Consider the following 22,909-nt stretch of genomic DNA (forward strand, 5'->3'; position numbering starts at 1 on the left):
ATCATCCCTCATTTAACACATTCTTCTCCACAGATGTACAACATCTTCAATGAGGAAAACTTGGAGTTCAGCGGCCTCGCACGCCAGTTCCTCTTCCGCCGCCTGGAGCCCTACACAATGTACACACTCGTTTTGGAAGCTTGCACTGAAGCGGGCTGCACCAGATCTGCACCTCAACAGGTCACCACAGAAGAAGCCGTCCCATCATCACAACCGGCCCCTACAGTCCAGCAGGTACATTCCCGCAATGTGGAGCTCTTCTGGTCCCCACCTGCACAGCCCAATGGCAGGATCCTGCAGTACCAGCTTCTGGCTGTACGTCTGGAGGACGGCAGGGTGCGCAGTGATGAAGATGATGCCTCGAGAGCCAAGATCGTCTTCATCCAGAATGACACCCAGGCTAACAGCTTCACCTATAACATGTCTGGCCTCTTGCCCTGGAGCAGGTACAAGTTTCGTGTGCGCGTCTCAAATTCAGCAGGGTTTACTGATAGTCCCTGGCTCACAGTTCAAACCAAACAAGCTCCTCCAAGAGGACTGGCTCCTCCGGCTGTCAGTCACATAGAGGGCAAGCCTAATGAAGTATTCATAGCTTGGACGCCTCCATTGGAGCCCAATGGGGTTCTTCTGACCTACAGGATTCAGAGGGACAACGTGGGCTTCCATTTCAGCTTTGATTCGAGCGTGTTCAACTACACAGATGTTGATTTAAGCTCATACACTCTCTACAGTTATGCAGTCATCGCCTGCACTGTGGCAGGATGTGTTACTAGTGGTCCGACACAAATCAGGACACTAGAAGGTGCCCCTGCAACTGTGGAGTCTCCGATATTGTCTGGTGTTACATCCTATTCACTCAATGTGTCTTGGACTGTTCCATCCTTCCAGAATGGGGAGATTGTGGTGTATATTCTCAAAGTTAACAATGTCGAGGTCTACCGTGGAAAGCGGTTAAGCGTTCAGGTTTTGGATCTTCAGCCTCATGTTTCCTACAGCATCGTCTTGACAGCCTGCACCAATGGGGGCTGCACTTCCAGTTCACCCATTCTAATCCAGACCAGAGAAGCTCCACCATCAGGGATGCCCGCTCCTACTCTTAAAGTCACAGGTCCTGAATCAGTGGAGGTCACATGGAGAGAGCCTGTCCATCCCAATGGAGTGATAATGGGATACGAGCTCCGTCGAAACGGGAGCCTCATATACACTGGTACTGACACCCGTTATCATGACTTCACCTTGCTGCCCAGCGTGGAGTACAGCTACACCATCACTGCCAATAACAGTGAGGGCGCCACTACCAGTCCTCAAGCGGTGGCCCGCACTCAGCCGTCAGCGCCCTCTGGTGTTGCTCCACCCAAATTACAGGCTCTGGGGCCATTCAGTGTTATGGTGCAGTGGGACCCTCCTGCAAGACCTAATGGGGTCATCATCAGTTATTCGCTTTACAAGCGGGACCCAGCTGAGACCAATGTGAAACGTTTTGTTTTTGCGTCACACCACAGTGCCTTCCAGAGCCAGAGTTTCTCTCTCAACATGCTAAAGCCCTACTACAGGTAACAATACCAGAATGCATCATTTTCATACACACTGTTTTTGGTACGTTTTAGTACAGGCAAATGTAGACAGGACATGACAAATAAAAAATATGATTAATATATTAATATAGATCAATTTATAATTTGCAAAACTTATTTTCTAAACATAGGAAGCATCTTTTCTTTCTTTTTGTCGGTATATTTAAGCTCTTTAGTCACTTTAGTATTTCTAATGCAAAAATATTATTAATATCTTAACCATGAATTTTCTCATTTATGGTTTTCTATATGCAGAAAAAATAGTAAACAGCGTTATAATAATAATAATTATTATTATTATAAAGTATTATATTTGAAATATTATTATCGTTATAGGTGCCTTAGGTGATTGTCTTCAGAAACGTTTTTTGTTGAGCTGGTTGAAAGTCTCTTCACATTCCAATAGTAATGATTAAAGTAAATGATCTTTATGTATTGTTTGTATTTTTGTATTTATATTTATATGTGTTTTTATATTCTGGGTAAGGCATAAGACTAAAAAATGTTCATCCAATTAAATATTGTCGGGCTGATAATTCCCATAATTCTGATAAGTAGCCGAAACTGTCTGTCAGCAAATGTAGATTTGATCAACTGCGCACCTGTTTACACAGATCTGTCGATGCGCATATGCGCGGGCTGCGGTTACGTGGACACTAGTGACAGCACTAGTGACAGCAGAAATCCTGAATCAATATTGAAGTTAGGGGCGACGCAGCAAGAAGGTCGCTGGTTCGAGCCTCGGCTGGGTCATTTGGCGTTTCTGTGTGGAGTTTGCATGTTCTCCCCGTGTTTGCGTGGGTTTCCTCCGGGTGCTCCGGTTTCCCCCACAGTCCAAAGACATGTGGTACAGGTGAATTGGGAAGGTTAAATTGTCCGTAGTGTATGAGTGTGAGTAAGTGTGTATGGATGTTTCCCAGAGATGAATGAATGAATATTGAAGTTACTTTTGCACGCTGGAGGAAGGATGACACCATGGTTTTTATCTGTCTAACACCAAGTATTTCTGTTAGACAGGTAATGTTATGTTTTTTTGTTTTTTAATGTTAAGTATTTTAGTCACGCAAAGCTGTTGTACTGTAGATTTTGTTGTTACGAATAGGTTGTATGCACAGAAGTGTTGTTCAGCCACTGAAATCCCCTGGCGAAAGATTGATGTTACCACGTTACTCTGAACATTCGGTCTGAAATAGCATGTAAGAATGGCTTAGTAATAAGTGTAATTCCTGCACACCGTAGGCCAAACATTCAGCAAACGCTTTAGGACAAATCATGTGAGAGAGTGAAACGGGCTAGATATAATACAGTTTTTGTTCAGAACTGTAGTATTATAAAGTACTGTTAAGTACTGTAAAGCTTTCTAACTGGCGGATGACATGATCTAGTGGGTCTCTGTTATCTGTAATGAGCGCGTTTGTGATTTCAGGAGGCGTAGCTTTGGACAGGAGGGATTGTATTTGAAGGATATTATGCTAACCAGTTAGCATTTAGGCAAATCACCTACTGCACCTTTAAGATGCTCAGTTTTTTTGTAGTCCTTAATAGCATAAAATCTGTTTTAATGCTTGAATGTTAAGCTTTAAAGTTGAAAGTGTATAAATTGATACAAAATTAGTTGTTTTACATTTACATTTACATTTACATTTAGTCATTTAGCAGACGCTTTTATCCAAAGCGACTTACAAATGAGGACAAGGAAGCAATTTACACAACTATAAGAGCAGCAGTGAACAAGCGCTATAGACAAGTTTTTAGTTTGCTCTTTGTTGTTGTTGAGGCAAATAAATGCAACAAATAAAAATAAATGCTTGAAGCAGCTTTAGATACAAATGTGTTTTATAATTAATACCTGTAACTATGTAAAATTGCAACTCATACTGTAAACACTGACTGCACTAAAGACAGACACACTGATAAAAATAAAAGCAGGCAAAGGAGGCAAAAGAGAGCAGAATGGAGAATCTTAGAGGAGAGAAATAAATGCAAAAAAACACAATGCTTAAAGCATTTTTAGATACAAATGTGCTTTTTTTAATTAATACCATAAAGTTGCAGCTGGGGCGTCATAGTGGCGCAGTGAGTAGCACGATCGCATTACAGCAAGAAGGTCACTTGTTTGAGCCTTGGCTGGGTCAGTTGGCGTTTCTGTGTGGAGTTTGCATGTTCTCCCCGTGTTTGTGTGGGTTTCCTCCGGGTGCTCCAGTTTCCCTCACAGTCCAGAGACATGCGCTATAGGTGAATTGGGTAAGCTAAATTGTCCGTAGAGTACTGTATATGTGTGAATGAGAGTGTATGGTGTTTCCCAGTGATGGGTTGCAGCTGGAAGGGCATCCACTACGTAAAACATATGCTGGATAAGTTGGCGGTTCATTCCGCTGTAGGACCCGATTAATAAAGGACCGTTGCAAGTTGCAACGAACGTTGTAGCTCATATTACAGTATACACAGACTGCACAAAAGACAGACACACTGATAAATAAAAAAAATAAACAAGCAAAGGAGGCAATAGAGAGCGGAATGGAGAATCTTAGAGGAGAGAAGAAATCAACCTTGAGCCTTTTTCTAATGTTTCCATCCTTGGCAAATTCAAAGACGGTCAGAAGGAGGAGGCTCTCAAATGAGGGATGACTAAAGTCTGGAGCTGTGTACGTATGTTGAAGTGAAAACCCAGATAAGTGGGGTGATGATAATGGTTCATCAACATTATCAACTCGCCACTCATTGCCTCTTTCAGACGACCTTCCCTTTATTCTCCTGCTCTCCTCTCTTCTCTCCCGTTTCTCCTTCAGTACATAGCTGGTGACCTTCTGAAGGAGAAAACTGCTCTCTGTTCCGCTGATAAATAACACACTTTTTAATGGGATAAGCACAAAAAAGTACAAAAAAAAAGGATCAGAATTAGGAACCGTCTCTTTTTTTAGAGGGTGTGATTCAACAAATATTACAAATAATTATTGCTATTGAAATAATGCTGTTATAATGATATTAAAATGATATAAATGCTGAAATAATAAAATACTAAAATTAATTTTAAAAACTTAAGAAAAGAAAACTTAAATTTTCCTATGGCAGCCTTTCTAAATTAAGTTTGTTGACATGGAAGTACAACAATTACTGAAATTTAAAACAGAAATAATAATACATAAAACCTAAACAACAAAAAACATACATTAAACAACAAAAAGAATACATTAAATCAGATAAAATTTTTAAATTAGAAAAACAGAAAGCTTAACAGCAAAGTTCAGAAATGCTGCCTTGGGAAAATTTAAGTTTGTTGAAATTTCAGTACAGACATTTCTGAAATTTAAAACAGAAATAATACATTAAACAAAAAATTAAATTAAATTAAATTAAATTAAATTAAATTAAATTAAATTAAATTAAATTAAATTAAATTAAATTAAATTAAATTAAATTAAATTAAATATACCAAAAAAATAAAAACAAAAACAAAACAAAAAAAAAACTTAATTAAAAATGCTTAAGTTTTTTTTTTTTTTTTTGGACATCTCAGTACGGAAATTACTGAAATTAAAACAGAAATAATAATATATAACAATTTAAAACTACCAAAAAAAATGATATGAGAAATATATGAGAATTAAACTGAATATAAACTAGTGTTTGATTACTGAAACAAGTGTATGATTATTATTTACATGTTTATAAAATGAATTATTGGTAATTTCATATTTATTTGCCACAATAATATAATGAATTGTTTTGCTTCCATCATTTTTTTCATCTATTCAGATTTTTCATTTTTACCGTCTATTTAGATTATGTGTTTGGGTATTTTTTTCCTAGATATGAGGTCAGAGTGGAGGCCTGTTCTCTGTTAGGCTGTGCTGCCAGTGACTGGTCTTCAATACAGACGCTTGAATCGCCCCCTGCTGGTCAACATGCCCCATTGCTGGAGCTGCAAACCAACCCTAAAGGCCTACAGACCGTCTTTCTGCTGTCCTGGTCTCCTCCAGCCGAACCCAATGGGAAACTTCTGCACTATGAGCTCTACAGAAAACACCTCTCAGACATGGAGAGCAGATCTGTAACGACACTGGTTTACAGCGACTCCTCAACCTCCTGCCATGATGACAAACTCCAGCCCTACACCGCCTATGAATACCAGGTTTTACACTCTAAATTTAATCGAATTTAAAAGTGATGTTTACTGGTGTGTTCAATTTTTTTGCATAATTTACTGCATTACACAGAGAATAAACAGAGTTAAATAGGTTTTTATACATATATTTACAGTTGAAGTCAAAATTATTCGCCACTTTGGATTTATTTTTTTCTTTTTTAAATATTTCCCAAATGATGTTTAACAGAGTAAGGAAATTTTCACAGTATGTCTGATAATATTTTTTCATCTGGAGAAAGTCTTATTTGTTTTATTTCAGCTAGAATAAAAGCCATTTTTAATTAAAAATAAAACATTTTACGGTCAAAATTATTAGCCCCTTTAAGCTATATTTGTTGTCTACAGAACAAACCATGGTTATAACTTGCCTAATTACCCTAACCTGCCTAGTTAACCTAATTAACCTAGTTAAGTGTCTTGAAAAATATCTAGTCAAATATTATTTACTGTCATCATGGCAAAGATAAAACAAATCGGAGAACGGGGGGGGGGGGGGGGGGGGGTTGGAATGGTGCAGATTGTGCAGGTTGTGTTGTCTAGGTCAGGGGTGCCCAAACTTTTCTTATGAAAGGCCAAACACCAAACTTGATTGAGGCTAATAGGCCGAAGGTAAATATAGTTGCCATGGGTAATTTCCTAGTTTATTTACTAATGTTTAGATATGACTAGAAAACATTGCTTTATGTTAACTAATACCGTTTTTTTTAGATATTTAATAATGAGCTTATTAGAGTAAAAACAAAATTATCTCATTTATTACAGAATTACACTAGTTTTTGTCTTGATTTGCTTGCCGATGTCTTCTACATAGTCCTCTATTCGTCGAGTGACATTATTTACATTTTTAAAAATCTGATTCATTTACAACATTTAATTAAAACATTTCATTTCAGTTTGCTTTTTTGTAGCTCAGCAATAAAACAAAAAATAAGTTATGCTAAATTAGAAATGGCCATCTCTGTGTTAATGGTGTTCGTCTCAACCCTCTCCATCATACTCACTTCTCCTCTCAGATGGGATGGTGGGCCAAATCAAAGGTTACAATGGGCCAACTTTGGCCCGCGGGCCCTACTTTGGCCATCTCTGGTCTTGGTTAAATCAGTGTCATTTTAGCAATATTTATGTATTATGTTATTTAATAATAGTTTTAATTAGCTTTTATTTGTATACATATTTTATTACATTTTTATTTTAATATTTATTTTAATTCTATTTTTACATTTACAGCTTTATCAAATCATCTTCTTTTAGCATTATTATATTATATATTAATTAATTCTATGAATTATTTATTAATAAAATATATTTTAATTATTGTAAAAATATTGTTTTATTTAATTCAATAATTGTATATATTCTAGTTTTATATATGAATTGTATATTGATATCATCAATGTTATATATTATTATTATTATTATTATTATTATTATTATTATTATTACTATTATTATTATTATTCATTTTTTCAGCTTAGTCCCTTTATTAATCGGGGGTCACCACAGCGGAATGAACGGTCAACTTATCCACCATATGTTTTACGCAGTGGATGCCCTTCCAGCTGCAACCCATTTCTGGGAAACATCCATAAGCAACAAGTTTTAATTTTTACAGTTGTTTAACCGGCAATAAAAGGAGAAAAGCAAATACAGTATACTTTGTTATGCAATATATTTTACTATGCCAATTAATTCACAGAAATACACTACAAATAACAGCTATTCACATTTTTTATTCATTACTATTTTTATTTACTTTTGTATTTAATCAATATGTTAGCATGAAAGCACATTTCCTCAGCTCTCACATATGAAAGTTTTTCTTATATACAGTATACTTAAAAAAAAGTAAAACAAGATAGTATAAGCAAATGTTTTCTCCTTACACATACATCACTTTTGGACACTACTGTAGTTCGTATTTATAAAATCATACATCATTCATTTTCTTTTCTGCTTAGTATCTTTATTAATTTGGAGTCGCCACTGCGGAATGAACCGCCAACTTATCCAGCATATGTTTTACGCAGCGGATGCCCTTCCTGCTGCAACCATATCCAGCTGGGAAACACCCATATACTCTTATTTACACTCATCACTACGGAAAATTTAGCTTACCTAATTCACCTATAGCGCATGTCTTTGAATTTGTGGGGGAAACCGAAGCACCCGGAGGAAACCCACATGAACACGGGGTGAACATGCAAACTCCACACAGAAATGCCAACTGACCCAGCCGAGGCTCGAACCAACACCCTTCTTGCTGTGAGGCGATCATACTACCCACTGTGCCACCGTGACACCCTAAATCCTAATTCTAATGCTGCATAACATTTTACTGGAATCCTGCATTTAAACATGATTAAATCCGCCATATAAACTGCTCCTCCAGGACTATTTAATTAGCATGATTATGTGTTTCTGCAGTGTTTACCGTCTCTCCTTCTTGTAGACAAGCATTTAATCTAACTCACCATATTCCTCGCACCGCTGTCCCCTTACGAGACCTTTCTTAATTGACAGCCTAGCCTTTGGAGCAAAATAACATTAGCATTTGACTGTCAGGCCTGAGAGGCGTGAGCTGATCAGGGCTAAATTGATAGAGTTTGCCTGATTGTTCCATCTTATTTATGAGCGGTAATTTATGACAGCTGGCGGGCGGAGCTGAGTGATGACGGACAGGCGACAGGGACATTAATCTGGGCTTGGCTGAACGCTGACGATTACGATCGAAGCCATTGAATTAGCTGTTAGGCCTCCCAAATGTACAAGTATTGGAAAGACCTTTTAATGCCTATTGGCTTTCCTCGGGGAGCTTGCTAACTATACTGGATGTGTCATTGAACGTATGTCTGAGTCTGCTTATTTAACTGTGTGAATATGGTGTCAGAGAGTCAGGATTATGTTTAAAGGGTTAGTTCATTGCAAAAACATGAAAATCTTGTCGTCACATCTTCATGTCATTCCAAGTCTATAAGAAATTACATTTTTGGAAAATTTCTGTCTCTTCACGTGCCTGATGCTTCGTAAACTTTGTTAATATACAGTATCAAACTATTAATCCATGGACTCTTGATCATTAAAAGTTTTTAATATTTAGATTTTGAAAAAAATGTATGAACATTTCTATGTATCTTTGTATGTAGTTTATTATCCTTGCGTCAAATTACAAAAAAACGAATTACAGCTTATGCTAATTAATGCAGCATCTATAGGGCTGAGAGTAAATTTGAGGTTATTCTATCATCTGGCTGCCGTCACACACTATCGCACACTATATTTTTCCTTTTTCTGATAACACCATCGTGGCGTTTTTCTTTTATTATTTCAGCAAACAGGATTGGGAAAAAAATGATTTGTTGTACTCTCCCATTCACTGCGCTCTAAGTTTACCCAACTTTGTCGACTTCCGCTGCTGAGAAACCCGGAAATGTGAAAAGGTTCTACAGTAAAGCAATTTGGTTCAGTTTAATTAATTGTATAAGAAGAACACATTTTATTTTTAGGATTTAATATTTCATTATTCAATTTTATTAACATACAACCAAAAGCAGGTTAAGAGTAGCAATAATTAATATTTTAATTAGTCATTCAGTCATTTTGGCAGCCCCTGGAACAGGTCGAACCACTGATATTACTTAATGAGTTGAAGTTAATAGGTTTGTAGCATTTATTTAAAAATACACAGTAAAAATGCTGGGTTTGATCAACCCAAAGTTGGGTCATAGTCACACCCAACCATTAAGTAAAATCTTTTTAAAATTTTAAATAAAATGTATTCTCTTTTTTTTTTTTTGGAATGTAACCAAAACATAAATTAACAACAGCACTAAAAAAGCACATGATTTATCTGTCGGTCAGACACACATGAAAGTGATATTTGTTACAAACACTTCAAGATTATCGCTGTTGGCCTGTAAAAGGAAAACCACACATAAAGGCTATCATTTTGATTCGTTCCAAGTACAAATTACTTAAAATTATGAAGTTAAAGTGTTAGTTTACCCAAAAATTTAAATTATGTTATTAATTACGTTCCAAACCCCTGAGACCTTCGTTTGTTTTCTATTTTTGTTGAAATCTGAGAGCTCCCTCATCCTCCATAAATAGCAAGACCAGAGATACCAAGAAATCCTCAAAACAGACCATTTCATTTCAACCAGAACATTATAATGTTATGAGAATACTTTAGTGTGCACATTAAACTAAAATAATCAGTTTATTCAACAGTTTCTGCTCCTCAGTGTTGGTGTATTGTTATATTATGATTGTTATATTGGTATTATTCATGATAATATAATAGTAATGCATACCCACCAGATGCCCGCTGTTGGTTACACACAATTCCTTAATGTTGTCCCAACACAAATCGATTAAGCTAATTTACAGTGCTCAGCATATATGCATACACTCCTCCCAAATCTATCTTTTAAATTCATATTTTTAATAGGAAGCTATACAATATTATATTTGTGCATATACATTAAATTAGTCAGTACTGAAGTCAAATCTGGAGCTTATCTAACAAAATAACTTACCATAATGGTTCAAAAACTAGTACAGCCAAATTTATATGTGTAACACGGGGAGTGACAGAGACAACTGAGTTTAGGATCCACGTACAGGTTTATTTAAAGTCAGGGAGGCAATGGTCAACACAGGTGCAAACAGATGTATAAAGGCTAGGGATGGCTGACGTGAAACTGACGTTTCGACACAGTGTCGAGATCCCGAAGCGCAAGTGTTTCAAGACACTGTACCGAAGCATGATCCGAAACACCCAGGTCACGTGACTAAAGTGTTTCGAAACACCTGGTCACGTGACTAAAGCAATTTAAAGCATCGATCAGTTCAGAAGCGTTTCGAGATCTGGAGAATATGCATTTGACTGACAGGGTCAGGAATAACTGTCTGTCTCGGATGGCCTAGTGGACCTTGCATGTGCGTGTTGTTTGAGGCTTTAAATGACTTTTGGGTTCGAATCCCGACTTGTACAAATCTTTCAAAATCATGATTTTATGTATTTTAATCATGCTACTGTTTATAGTGTAGTCTAGATAGGATACAGCTGCAGATACGCCATCAATTTAACATAATTTTTGTAACTAAAACAATAATTAATATTTTACAGTACTGTGATGGTTGGGTTTAGGGTTGGGGTAGAAGTTAATAAAATACAATAAATGGGAAATTTAATGAATAACATAAATAATTCTTGTTAACTTCTGTCCACAACTGTATCTGATCTATCAACAACCCTGTTTTATGACCAAAACAAGCCATGTTTATTTACAAAGTGTTCATTCGGATGTCAGACCAATGTTGAAACAGAACGATGCACGAACAAAGCATCTCAAACTGATATTAAAGCATTTGAAATAACTGTATCAGCCTGGATTCGAACCAACAATCACCGCATGGTAGTCAGGAACCCTAACCGCTCCACTATAACACTCGAGGCTTCGATCCCACAAAGTGGGGTTTATTACCACAATTTGCTCAACCGTTCTATGCTGAAGCTGTTAAGTGCACTGAACCAGTGCAGTACATAAAACATGACCACTAGGCGTCACTGTAGAGTGGGGTTTCGAAACGTTTCGAAGCGTCGACACATTTGCTTCAACTGTTTCAATGTTTCATGAAGCCTCGCTTTGCCCACCACTAATAAAGGCAGTCCAGAATCTTGGTCAAAGGTATCAGGCGAGAGGTCAGAAGGCAGGCGGCAGACAAGGAAAAAAGTAAACAAGGCAAAGATCAAAACACAGAGAAACCAGACTAAGGGAAACACGTTGTAATGTCACTTTACAGATAACAAGATTCGGCAATGTGAATGAGTGTGTGTGCTGCTTAAATGGTGTTTGTAATTAGTCCTTGACAATCCTCAGGTGGTGCAAGTGTAATCAATAGAGACTTGGAGCAGGTGTGTGTGTGAGTGTGGCATGACTGAATATGTAGTCCATTATAAGCAGATTTGTAGTCCTTATGTGCAAACCAGCGATCTAGGGAGTTATGATTGCTGGTGACCGTGACAATATGTTATAGAAAAATATTAAATACAAATTTTAACAAGAGGAAAAAAATTGTTGAAATTTTGTAGGTTGTAAATTGTTTTTATTTTTTATTTTTGCAATATTTTGCTTGAATTTTATTATATTATCTTTTAATTTCTAAACATGTTTGGTGAAATATATAAATATATCTGTTTAACAAATCTGTTTTATTTAAATGCACCAAAATACATTGCCTATATTCACTGAGAAATGGATACAAATATTCATTTTCAAAATGGGCTGTACTCAATTATGCTGAGCACTGTAATTGTTTTTACAATTTTAAATGAATTGAACATAACCTTGGGACTAAACCATGATTAATGTTAATTTATTTCTTTTTTTTATCTCCTTTCAAATATTTTCAAGCATCAGTAGTTTTGGTTGAATACACCAACAGTGAAGAAACAGAAATCTGAAAGAAAACATGGGTTTGGATTGCCATGAGGATCAATCAATGATGAAAGGACTTGAATTTCTGGATGAACTAACCCTATTTTTGTCCTAAAGTCATGAAGTTGTTAGTCGTTGTTGTTTCATTCTGCTCGTTCTCACACAAGGGCATGTGTCCTTGTGAAATCAAGCCCATCCCATGTTAAGAGGCTACATATTTTATTGACACTTTTATGTCAAATCTTAATTAGTCTAGTGCTCATAACAGAAAAGGGAACTTTTGGCCCTGTGTCCATGACTGGGGGGTGTGTCCACAGCCAATGAGAGCCTGTCTCCGGGCAGATTCAGCTCTGCGGTGAACACCCACATCCATTAGAGCTCGCTCATGAAATACTTTTATTTTCCTGTGTTAATTACAGCTCTGTATGCAAGTGCTTCGGTGGCAATAAAACGTCTGCGCCCACACACAAGGGCATGAAGATGTCCTGGCTGACTCCACTTTAAAACGCAGCAGCCATATCTCTTTTCACCAAATTCCTATCTGGGAATCACAATGATTTATCAGTGAGAAATTAAGGTTATCGAACTTCTTTGTCCTGTGATCATTCATAAGGCCGCTTTTCGGCACAAGCCAAGCGTCCGTCACTCTTTCTTCCTCAATGTCCTCCTGCCAACGTGACCTTTTCTCTCTTCGGGTGACATGAGGCTGTGTCTGCGTCCGCTTTCCTTGGCTTCTGTCACCCCGCAACACCTCCACGCCCCACTCCCCCCCTTTCAAAACGTCCAGTTGTCAGTTTGGCAGAGGAACGAGTTGGGATGGGAATGTGAAATCAGCCAGTGTCTCGTGCAGTCCGTGTGTATTGCCACTTAGATCTATCATCTGGATTGATCACGGTGTAATTGCCTATTATTGAGGCTAATTTAACCCTATCCACAGGAACATCCATCTGCCGCCGCTATTATAACTGACAATCTACAAATTACTTACTCATGCAAATAGCGACCCCGGCTGACCTTTTCCTACTCTTCCTGTGTAATTATACAAACAGCTCGTCTAGTAAATAAGATTACTTCACCTTTCCATGTGTTCATTTACTCCTTGATGAAGGTGAAATTTAATTTTCATGTAGATCCGGGCTGGAGTGATTGTGTAATGGATGCTGATGTTTTGGCTCTTAATGACAGCAGGACTACTGACTCCTCGAAGTAGGTGAATGGGTAGTTTCGTTTCGTGAAAGGCGCCAGGTGGGTGCATCAGGTGAAGGTGACTCCTGTTTAAGAGAGGATGGGGCCGAGTCTCCGTTCTGTCTGCTGCAGAGCCGGTGTCGCTATCAGGTCTGATTTTATATCGGCTCAGCAGGTGTTAGAGAGACCACAGATGTCTTGATATAGTCACCTGTAGCCTTGCATACTTAAGTTCTTTCCTTTCTATATGGTTAGACTCAACTGCTGGGTCATGACCCAAATGGATTGCAGGATTAGTTTTGTTGCAAACAGCAGACCGTTTTTACACTGATTTCTTGCAGGTAATAAAAATGAGAGAAAACTGTACAAAATACCATTTAGCAGAGCTTTAACAGGTCCAGATTAAACTCCCTTGTTTTGTGTTGTGTTGAATTGACACGGTGATGCATTTTTAAAAATGTTGCTTCATGTTGTCCCAACACAAATTGATTAAGTTAACTTAATCATTGGCAACACGGTTACGCAGTGGGTAGCACAATAGCTTCACAGCAAGAAGGTCGCTGGTTCAAGCCCCGGCTAGGTCATTTGGCATTTTGGTGTGGAGTTTGCATGTTCTTCCTGTGTTCTTGTGGGTTTCCTCTGGGTGCTTCAGTTTGCCCCACAAGTCCAAAAACATGTGGTATAGGTAAATTGGGTGAGCTAAATTGTCTGTAGTGAATGTGTGTGAATGAGTGTGTATGGGTGTTTCCCAGTGATGGGTTGCAGCTGGAATAGCATCCACTGCGTAAAATACATGCTGGATAAGTTGGCGGTTCATTCCGTTGTGAAGACCCTGGATTAATAAAGGGACTTAGCTGGAAAGAAAATGAATAAATGAATGAACATAAAAAAATGCTGTTGTTCCAAAAAAAAACATAAGAATTGTGTCATTTCATCTCATTTTATTTAAGAAGCTCGAACAAGCTGGAAGCAGGAAAAGTAATTATTTGAGTGTGGCACTGTTGTAAAAAAATAATGAATGAATGAAGAAAACCCAGTTCAGATGAGCAAGCAGAATTTCTTTATTAAAGAGCCCCTATTTTGCATTAAAAAATGTCATATTTTGGTTTTAGGGGTCTTCAACAACATGCTGATGTGCTTACAAAGTCAAAAACACTTTCATTGTCTTATAATGTGTATTTATATTTACCTAATTATCCCAGCGACTCCCATATGATTCGTTCAGCAATTAATTTGTTCCCAAACCCCTTCTTAGCTAATCTGCGGTGATTTGTCTGATGACCCAGTCTGTTGCGATTGGTCGACTACGTTCAGCATGAGACAGAGAGAAATGCCCACCATGGCTACAGTTTGAAGTAGCACATGTGAGAGCCCAATGCAGGAATGCAATAAAGCAATGCAGTTAAACACCAGCATATTGCTCTACTCTTAACCCTACCCCCAAGTAATAACAACACACATTCAGTATTAATCCACACAGTGGCAAAAGTACTAATACTGAACTATTTTGAAAATTGACCGTGACGCATGTGTGTAGGAACAGCTGATGGTGGCCATAGCAAAGGCAAACAGCAGATGATTGCCAGTTCAGAAACGCATTTAAATCGGGAAAGGAATAAGCACGCGTCACATTTTTAACGTGGTTTTGGACGCGATATGTGAACAGCCCCATACAGATTTAACCTGAGAGATACAGTACAAGCACTGATCTACAATAGATAAGTGATTACAAGCTTACAACTTATAACACACAATTAAACACATATTTTGCAAACTACACAAAATGAGGCAACAATTTTAATGACACTTACATGTTATAATCCACAGGAAGAAGAAACTGTCCATATGAACTGTAAAAGTTACTGACAAAGTCCTTGTCAAAGTCTGACAAAGCCCCATAGTCTCTGCTGCTTCTTCAATAGCAAACGGCTGACAAATCCCGCCTTGCAGTGTAGGTTATTGTATCAAAAATCAGAAAAATGACAGGAACAAACACAGCTCTAGGTTGGCTATACTGTGGTATTGTTGTGAAAATGAACTTTAATCCTTTATTCCCCTCAGCCAAATCTCCATCTGTCAGTGATCGTCATCTTCACGTCATGATCAGTCCCGTGATCCCCCGTGCCTCCTCTAGTGTGTGGAGGGAAAGCGTGTGCACATTTTAATGGAACTGGAAGTACATATTTGGTGATGTACTGTATTGACGTCGATGCGATCAAACAAAAGATCCGAACACAACTCGATTCGTTTATTCGACTCTGAGTCAAATATTTTGCTAAAGAATCAGTAGTTTTAAACATGCTGCACTTTTAGATTTAAACCTCAGCTAGATGTTTTCATTCACTTAGAGCTGTGTTACACACAGGAAGGTCATTTTCAAAAACCCATAATAGGGGCTGTTTAAGACGTGATAGTTAATCTGCAGTCATACAGAATCTTCAAGAAGTCCACAAGTCTGCAAGACCCTACAGGAGTCTCTTACATGTCTGCAGTCTGCAAGTTTTAAAGCAAGTCTAAAATGAGTCTATAAAGTGTTTTAGGAGGAGAGGAGTTTGAAGGAAAGACATAGAAAAACAGGCATGACTAGTTTTAGTTGAAGATCTTGTTTTAGGGTTCTGAATAGATGCTGAGGTTTCACCTGCCCTGACCAGCTTGAAAGTATCACCCAAAGACAAAGGTACAGTCATTGGGACCCTGCCTTTAGCATTTGCATCACTTTGGCTACTTCAGCCCGTGCTCAGGAAGTAAGAGGTTTTAATCTCACACTCTAAAAACACAAGTGCACTATGGATGTTAATGTTTGCAAACAGTCCATCTTATCAGTTATTAATTTCTCATTTAAAGTCTATTTAAGTGTAAGTATTTAATGTTTTTAAAATAAAGACTATTGCTGTTATCATTTTTGCTTTCGTTTTTTCCTTATGGAATAATTTTTTTTGTATCTGATCCAAATTAATTACTAACAGTAATAATACTTGTGTTCAATGATTATATCTGATTTGACGTACATGATGTGCCTGATTGGATTGTTTTGTTGATGATGATGTACCTGATTTTTATGTTTTAGGTGTGGGCTGTAAACTCAGCAGGTCGTGCAGGGAGTCCATGGGTTCAGGGTCGCACGGGTCCAGCTCCTCCAGAGGGCATCAGTTCACCTAAATTCCTGCACATATATGCCACCTCAGCTGTGGTGGATATCAGTCCACCAACAAAACCAAATGGCATCGTCAGTCTCTACAGAGTCTTTGCACAAAACAAAGACTCATACCAGCTGGTACATAATACAAAATTTATGTATTTTCATACATATACAGTACAGTTCAATCCACTAATAGTGGCACTCTTGATAAGCAAAGGTTGAAAAAAATTTCTTTATAGTTATTTAAAAATATATAAAAATAAAAAACTCTCATTGAGAACAAACAATTGCAAATACATTACAGTTTTATCAAAGAAACAAATGTTCTATTTAAATCCATAGGTAACGCTTATTTGAATTCATATCAACAAAATAGTTTAAAGTTAGGGATTGTATTTAAATATCGGGGGGAGTGTAGTGCCTTGGCACAATGATGTAGGCTATAAAACACACAGGATCCCTATAAATCTATAAACATAAAACAAATATTTAGATTTTTATAAAATTATTGCTAAAAAGCACCATCAATAACTTTCTTTAACCCTTGAAAATATCTTTTGAGGCATATATTTTTACATGCACAAGCAACAGCAGCCTAAACAACAGAACATCATTGTCTAATATATGCAGTGCAGAGGAATAAATTCATTTATATAAAATCAACAAACACAAATATGTTTCACTTAACAACACAATAAATAACCTCGTCATGTTGCTCTTTTTCTATTTGTTTTTTAAGTTCAAGATGATGGCATTAAGGACTGCATGTGCTATTTTATTTTACGTAGGCCTATAGAATATCATGGGATCTCACTTTTCACTCCGGTAGAACATAATTGCGCATTTAAAAATGAAAGAAACACCATTGAATGAAGTTCCGTTTTGTCATGTTTACCTGCTTTCAGCTTAATTGTCCAACATGTCCAGCAATGTTACAGTGTTTAAAAAAAGATCATTGTATTGGCCTACTGTATGAAGCAAATCAAATGAAACACAACACATCATTTGTTTCGGAAAATTAATAATCAGCGTCTTAACGTCCATATGAAAGCATCCAGCTGTCAGTCTTTGACGTGACCGCTTTGACGCGCTCCCACACCTTGATGTTCATGACAAGAATAGCATGTGTAGTTATTGTTTTTTTTAAGTGAGGTGTAAATCAGCATGATAGAATAGGTTTGCTCTAATATATGTTAATCCATGATCACATTACACAATACTGAAACCGCATGTCAAAATAACACATTGTCAATATTTTTTGAGACCCCCTAAAATTTCACAAATCATGTTTTCAGGGGAGCCCATGCCTTAATTAGGAGAGCTGAGCTCCCTCTATCTCCCCTGTAGTTTACACCCTGGGATTAGGGTTGGAGTTAGGGTTAACAGATGTCCCCACATCACCATAAATTGTTTGAATGTATTTCAAGAAAAAAAGCTCCTATTTCTGTCTATAAATGTTTCATAAACATCTTCACTTTTTGGTAAAGTTTTGAGCTAAATATTTAAAAGGTTAAAACATGCTGAAAATGCTTAAAACTTTGAAAATGTCTATTAATTAATAATCTCATTCCAAGTTCAATTGGGAAACAAAATCTCAAAGAATCACAGCTGGAGAACTTCAGAAGTTAGTAGGGTTAGGTTAGGGTTGGAGTTAGGGTTATCCCTAACCCAAAACTACAAGCAGATGTCCCCAAATCATCAAAAATTGTTTGAATGTATTTTAAGAAAGAAGCCTCTACCTCTATCCAAAAAACTTTACATAAGCGTCTTCACTTTTTGGTAATAATTTGAGCTAAATATTAAAAGGTAAAAAAATAAAGACTTTTTTTTTCCCAGCCTTCTTAGCTTATGTTTACTAAAGGTGCAGATATTAGTGGAGGGCACTGTATAAAGTGCAACAGTTGTATGTAAACACAGCATTGATGTGGTACTAACTCTTATTTGTGCATGGAGCTGTCTGAGGGGACGTCCCACCAGCAGACTCTCCATGGTCTCAGACCCTTCACAGTGTATTCTGTAGGCGTAGAGGTCTGCACCTGTTTCCTGTGCTGTAGTCGAGGTCCCCTGAGTGAGCTCCGCACCCAGGCCTCTGCCCCGGCACAGCAGCCCCCACCACGACCCATCGCCCTCACCTCCCGCTCAGCTCTGGTGGAGTGGGACATGCCTCTTCAGCCCAATGGCATCATTGAGAGGTACAGAGGAATATTTATGTTACTTGTTTTAACTGTTAGATAAGAAGGTTTTAACTAAATCAGTTTGCTAACTCACGTTGTTATTCTTTGGGTGAATAATTAGTCTGTGCAAGTTAATCCAATAAAAAAAGGTTGATTTTGTAATCTTCAAACAAAGACTGATCATCTGCTTCTGCATTTGGAGTTGGTCCTTCTGTTGACATCAACTTGAGGGCTTCTGTAGCATCTGTTTAATAATATCTTTAACCATGCTCCTCTCACTGTTAATTTGCTATGAGGGAATGACGTGCAAAAGAAATCACCGCCCCCTACTCAATATTCATTCATTCAATATTCAATTATTATTCAATATACTTAAATAAAAGCCTCAGCATCTCACAGTTCACACAGACTTTAAAGGGATAGTTCAAAAACCAAAAAAAGGCTGTAAATTTACTCACCCTTTGGTCATCCAAGGTGAGTATAACTTTTTCCCTCTGTAGAACTGTTGCAGACCTCACTCTGGAGGTCTTTAAAATGAATAAAAACAGAGAAACAGAAAGTTTAACTGTGTCTAACATGCCTTAAAAATCTAAATTATGACCCAGCAAGTCATATTTCTGAGATAAAAGTCAAAATGATGATTTACCAAGTGTAAATTATGATTTAAATTTATGGTATTATATCATGGTTAAAAAAAAAGTCTAAATAACAAGCTAATTATGACTTTAAAAAGTGGAAATTATGATTTTAAATGTTGAAAATATGACTTTAAAAAGTCTAAATTACTGTCATATAAAACATTCTGCATGTCATGTATTTTTTGTAGTAATTTCAACTTCTTATCTAGTAATTTCAACTTTACAAGTCATCATTTTGACTTTTTATCTCATGATTTTTACTTTATAAATCATAAATTTGATTTAGTTAGTCATAATTTCTCAATTTTAAGTAAAAGTTTTGAACCATGCAGCTCGTGTCATCTCTAGGACTCCATCTCATGAGCACGTCACACCACTCCTCTATCAGCTTCACTGGCTTCCGGTAAAGTTTCGTACTGATTTTAAAATATCACTTCTAACTTTTAAGGCACTTCATAATCTTGCTCTTCAATATCTCACCGAACTTCTACATATCTACACCCCTTTTCGCACTCTTAGATCAGCCAACTCCTTCTCACTGGTACCACCTCGCACTCGATTAGCTCTATGGCTCCTCGGCTATGGAACTCGCTTTCCCTAGATCTAAGGAGCAGTGATAGTCTTCACACTTTTAAATCTCATCTAAGGACTCATCTTTTTAAGCAGGCTTTCCTTTAACAATTTTTTATCATGTTTTTTATCATGTTTATATTCGCGACGTGTGTTTATACCTGTTTGGTCAATGCTTGTTTAGTAATGTTTTATTATTTGTTTTAATTTGTTTTAGCATGCCTGTTGATGCTTATTGTAAGGCAACCTTGGGTGTCTAGAAAGGCGCCATTTACAAATAAAATGAATTACTATTATTATTATTATTATAAAAAAAAATTCAACTTTTTAAGTCTCAATGCATTCAAAGGGCGCAGCGTCATTGTGATACGACGAAGGCTGTCTAATTAAAAAAAATTCAAAGGCCCCTTTAAATGCAGCCTCAAAATGCGTCCTTCATTTACTTGGTAATGAAAAAGATAACCAGTGGATCCTTTGTGGCTTTGAACGTCCCAAGATTCATTGCGCACGTATATCGGCAGGACGCTTTTGAAAGAAAACTCAGGATTAAATGTATCCCTGCTGAAAAGTCCAGCTTAAACCAGCCTAGGCTGGTTAGCTGGTTTTAGCTGGTCGACCAGCCTGGTTTTAGAAGGGTTTTGGCCATTTCCAGTCTGGTTTTAGCTGGTCAGGCTGGAAAATGACTAGCTAAAACCATCTAAAACCAAATTTAAGCCTAATTTAAGCTGGACATAGCTGGTTTTGGCTGGGCTCCCAGCCTGGCTAGGCTGGTCAAGCTGGTTTTTAGCTGGTCATCTCCCAGCCTGACCAGCTAGGACCAGGGTGGAAATGGCTGGAAACCAGCCTGGAAATGGCCAAAACCCCTTTAAATCCAGGCTGGTTGACCAGCTAAAACCAGCTAACCAGCATAGGCTGGTTTAAGTTGTTTTTTTCAGTAGGGATGAATTAGGTTTTATTTTACTTGGATGTCTAAACACTTTAAAAAAACAAAAAGAGTATGGCATGTCTTACTAAAGCGTGACTTTAAAGACGGTTTACATTTTTATGCGTACATGTAAGGATCAAAGTAAATATATTTCCAGCTTAGTAAATCTTGTTTTGCAATCAGATCGCTTAATATACGTTTTAAAATCACTTTGAACAAAAAAGTATTTGCAAATTGTATTACCGCTTATTAACAGCAGCTCTTAAGGTTGCCAAAATGCTCAGTTCAGCTTGTATGGACTTCGAAGGACTCACCTTTGAAGTTAGCTTCCTTTGGAGGATGCAGCAGCTGAAATGAGACAGTATTTGTCTTCAGCTGCTGTCCTCTTTGTTGACTGAAGACATGCTGTGGTTGTCATGGCAACACTTTCCTTCTGCCACCAGTGTTTAGAAAAGTGCAACTTTGTATTGTTTTTAAAGATGCAATGTTAATACCATTATAATGAAAATATACACACACATAGAAATACACACAATTGAGTAATAAATAACACATTTATATTTATTTTAGGCTTCTTGTGACCTAAAGCTTGTGTAGTTTTTTTTTTTTAGCTTAAACAGTGGTTCTTGGTTAATCTTAAAATGTAAGTCAATAGTTACAAGCTACTATGCGAGACAAAAACACATACAGTATACATTACAGGTGAAATAAAATGAATATAAATGGCTCCGATAAAATGAGAAATAATAGTTAAGAGTAAAGTTTGATTGTTCAAATATCTTTAAGTCATCCAAACCTTACACTGTTTGTTTGAGCATTTCGACATAGCAACACAACGGCCAATTACATGAGATTAGGGAAGGACAAAATAGTTTTTCTGACCAATGGCAGACTAAGGAATTGTTTGAATTCTGTTTGGTGCCACTACAGCACAGAAGCAACACACTGCAAAATGAAAACAATTGTCATCAAAAAATGGGTCATGTCTGTGAAATGATGTTTGCTTTAATTTTTATTGCTTCTTTCAAATGTTTGTACTGTACATTACCATTCATTCATTCATTTTTTCTTCGGCTTAGTCCCTTTATTAATCAGGGGTCACCACAGCAGAATGAACCGCCAACTTATCCAGCATAGGTTTTATGCAGCGGATGCCCTTCCAGCTGCAACCCATCACTGGGAAACACCACCATTCAGAAATGCTTTATTGTTATTTTAAAAGAAAGTATTTAATTTTATATTATTGCAAATCTAAATGGCAAGGATCTATTTTAATATATATTTTCAAATGAATTCCTGACACAGCAGTTTTAGCATAATTACTGCATTTTTCAGCATCCCACAGTCATTTAGCAGTCATTCTAATTTGCTGATTGCATCTTCAAAATGTGTCATTAATACATTAAAGATTCGTATGCTCTGTGTCAAACAGAACTTTTTAAAAATGATTTTTAGATGAAGTCCTCCTTAGTAGAAAATAATAGTATATATTTAAAATAAAAATCACATCTAAATTACCTCAAACATTCAAAGAGTAGCATATTAAGCTAGTAAAGCACAAATATTTGTCTGACAATTTTTACTTCCATCTCTATAGTTGTGAGCTCCAGGTGCGATTGTCCTGTCCTCAGCCGCCACAGCCTGTACCTGTACCCTGTGCAATCAGTCCTGTGGAAATCAAGTTCTTCGGGATGGGGCAAAGTTTCAACATCAGTGGCCTGCTGCCCTATGCCAACTATGAGTTTTGTGTGGTTTCATACAATAACATGGGGAGCACTGCGTCTGACTGGCTCTCCATCACTACACTCAAAGAACGTAAGTGCTTACTCCTATTCGCCACAGTAAGACTCTGGTTGCCCTCAGAAATTCTGAAGTACCTTTGCATTTTATTTGATGTGTGACGTAATTTGTTTAATGTTTTGTTTTGTGAATAAGTGACTGATAATTGACTGATTTCATTAAAACCATTGATCCATAGTAAGATGTACAAAACATTTTGATTATGTCTTCTAAATGGAAGACATGGAAGCCTATTTGTAAGAAAAAACATGCCATAAACATCTAAATTATGACCCAGCAAGTCATGTTTCTGAGATTAAAAAGTCAAAATGATGATT

General features: G+C 37.1%; 1 protein-coding gene across 1 annotated transcript in view; it reads left to right on the forward strand.

The window, feature by feature from the left end:
* ush2a (Usher syndrome 2A (autosomal recessive, mild)) overlaps positions 1-22,909 on the forward strand; it is a 445,979-nt gene that overhangs the window by 407,499 nt on the left and 15,571 nt on the right. Inside the window, 5 exon segments of the mRNA XM_056477496.1 lie at positions 34-1,553; positions 5,385-5,706; positions 16,414-16,620; positions 18,439-18,677; positions 22,390-22,607. Coding sequence (XP_056333471.1) covers positions 34-1,553; positions 5,385-5,706; positions 16,414-16,620; positions 18,439-18,677; positions 22,390-22,607 — 2,506 coding nt within the window.

This window comes from Danio aesculapii, chromosome 17, assembly GCF_903798145.1.
Source record: "Danio aesculapii chromosome 17, fDanAes4.1, whole genome shotgun sequence".
Lineage (NCBI taxonomy): Eukaryota > Metazoa > Chordata > Actinopteri > Cypriniformes > Danionidae > Danio > Danio aesculapii.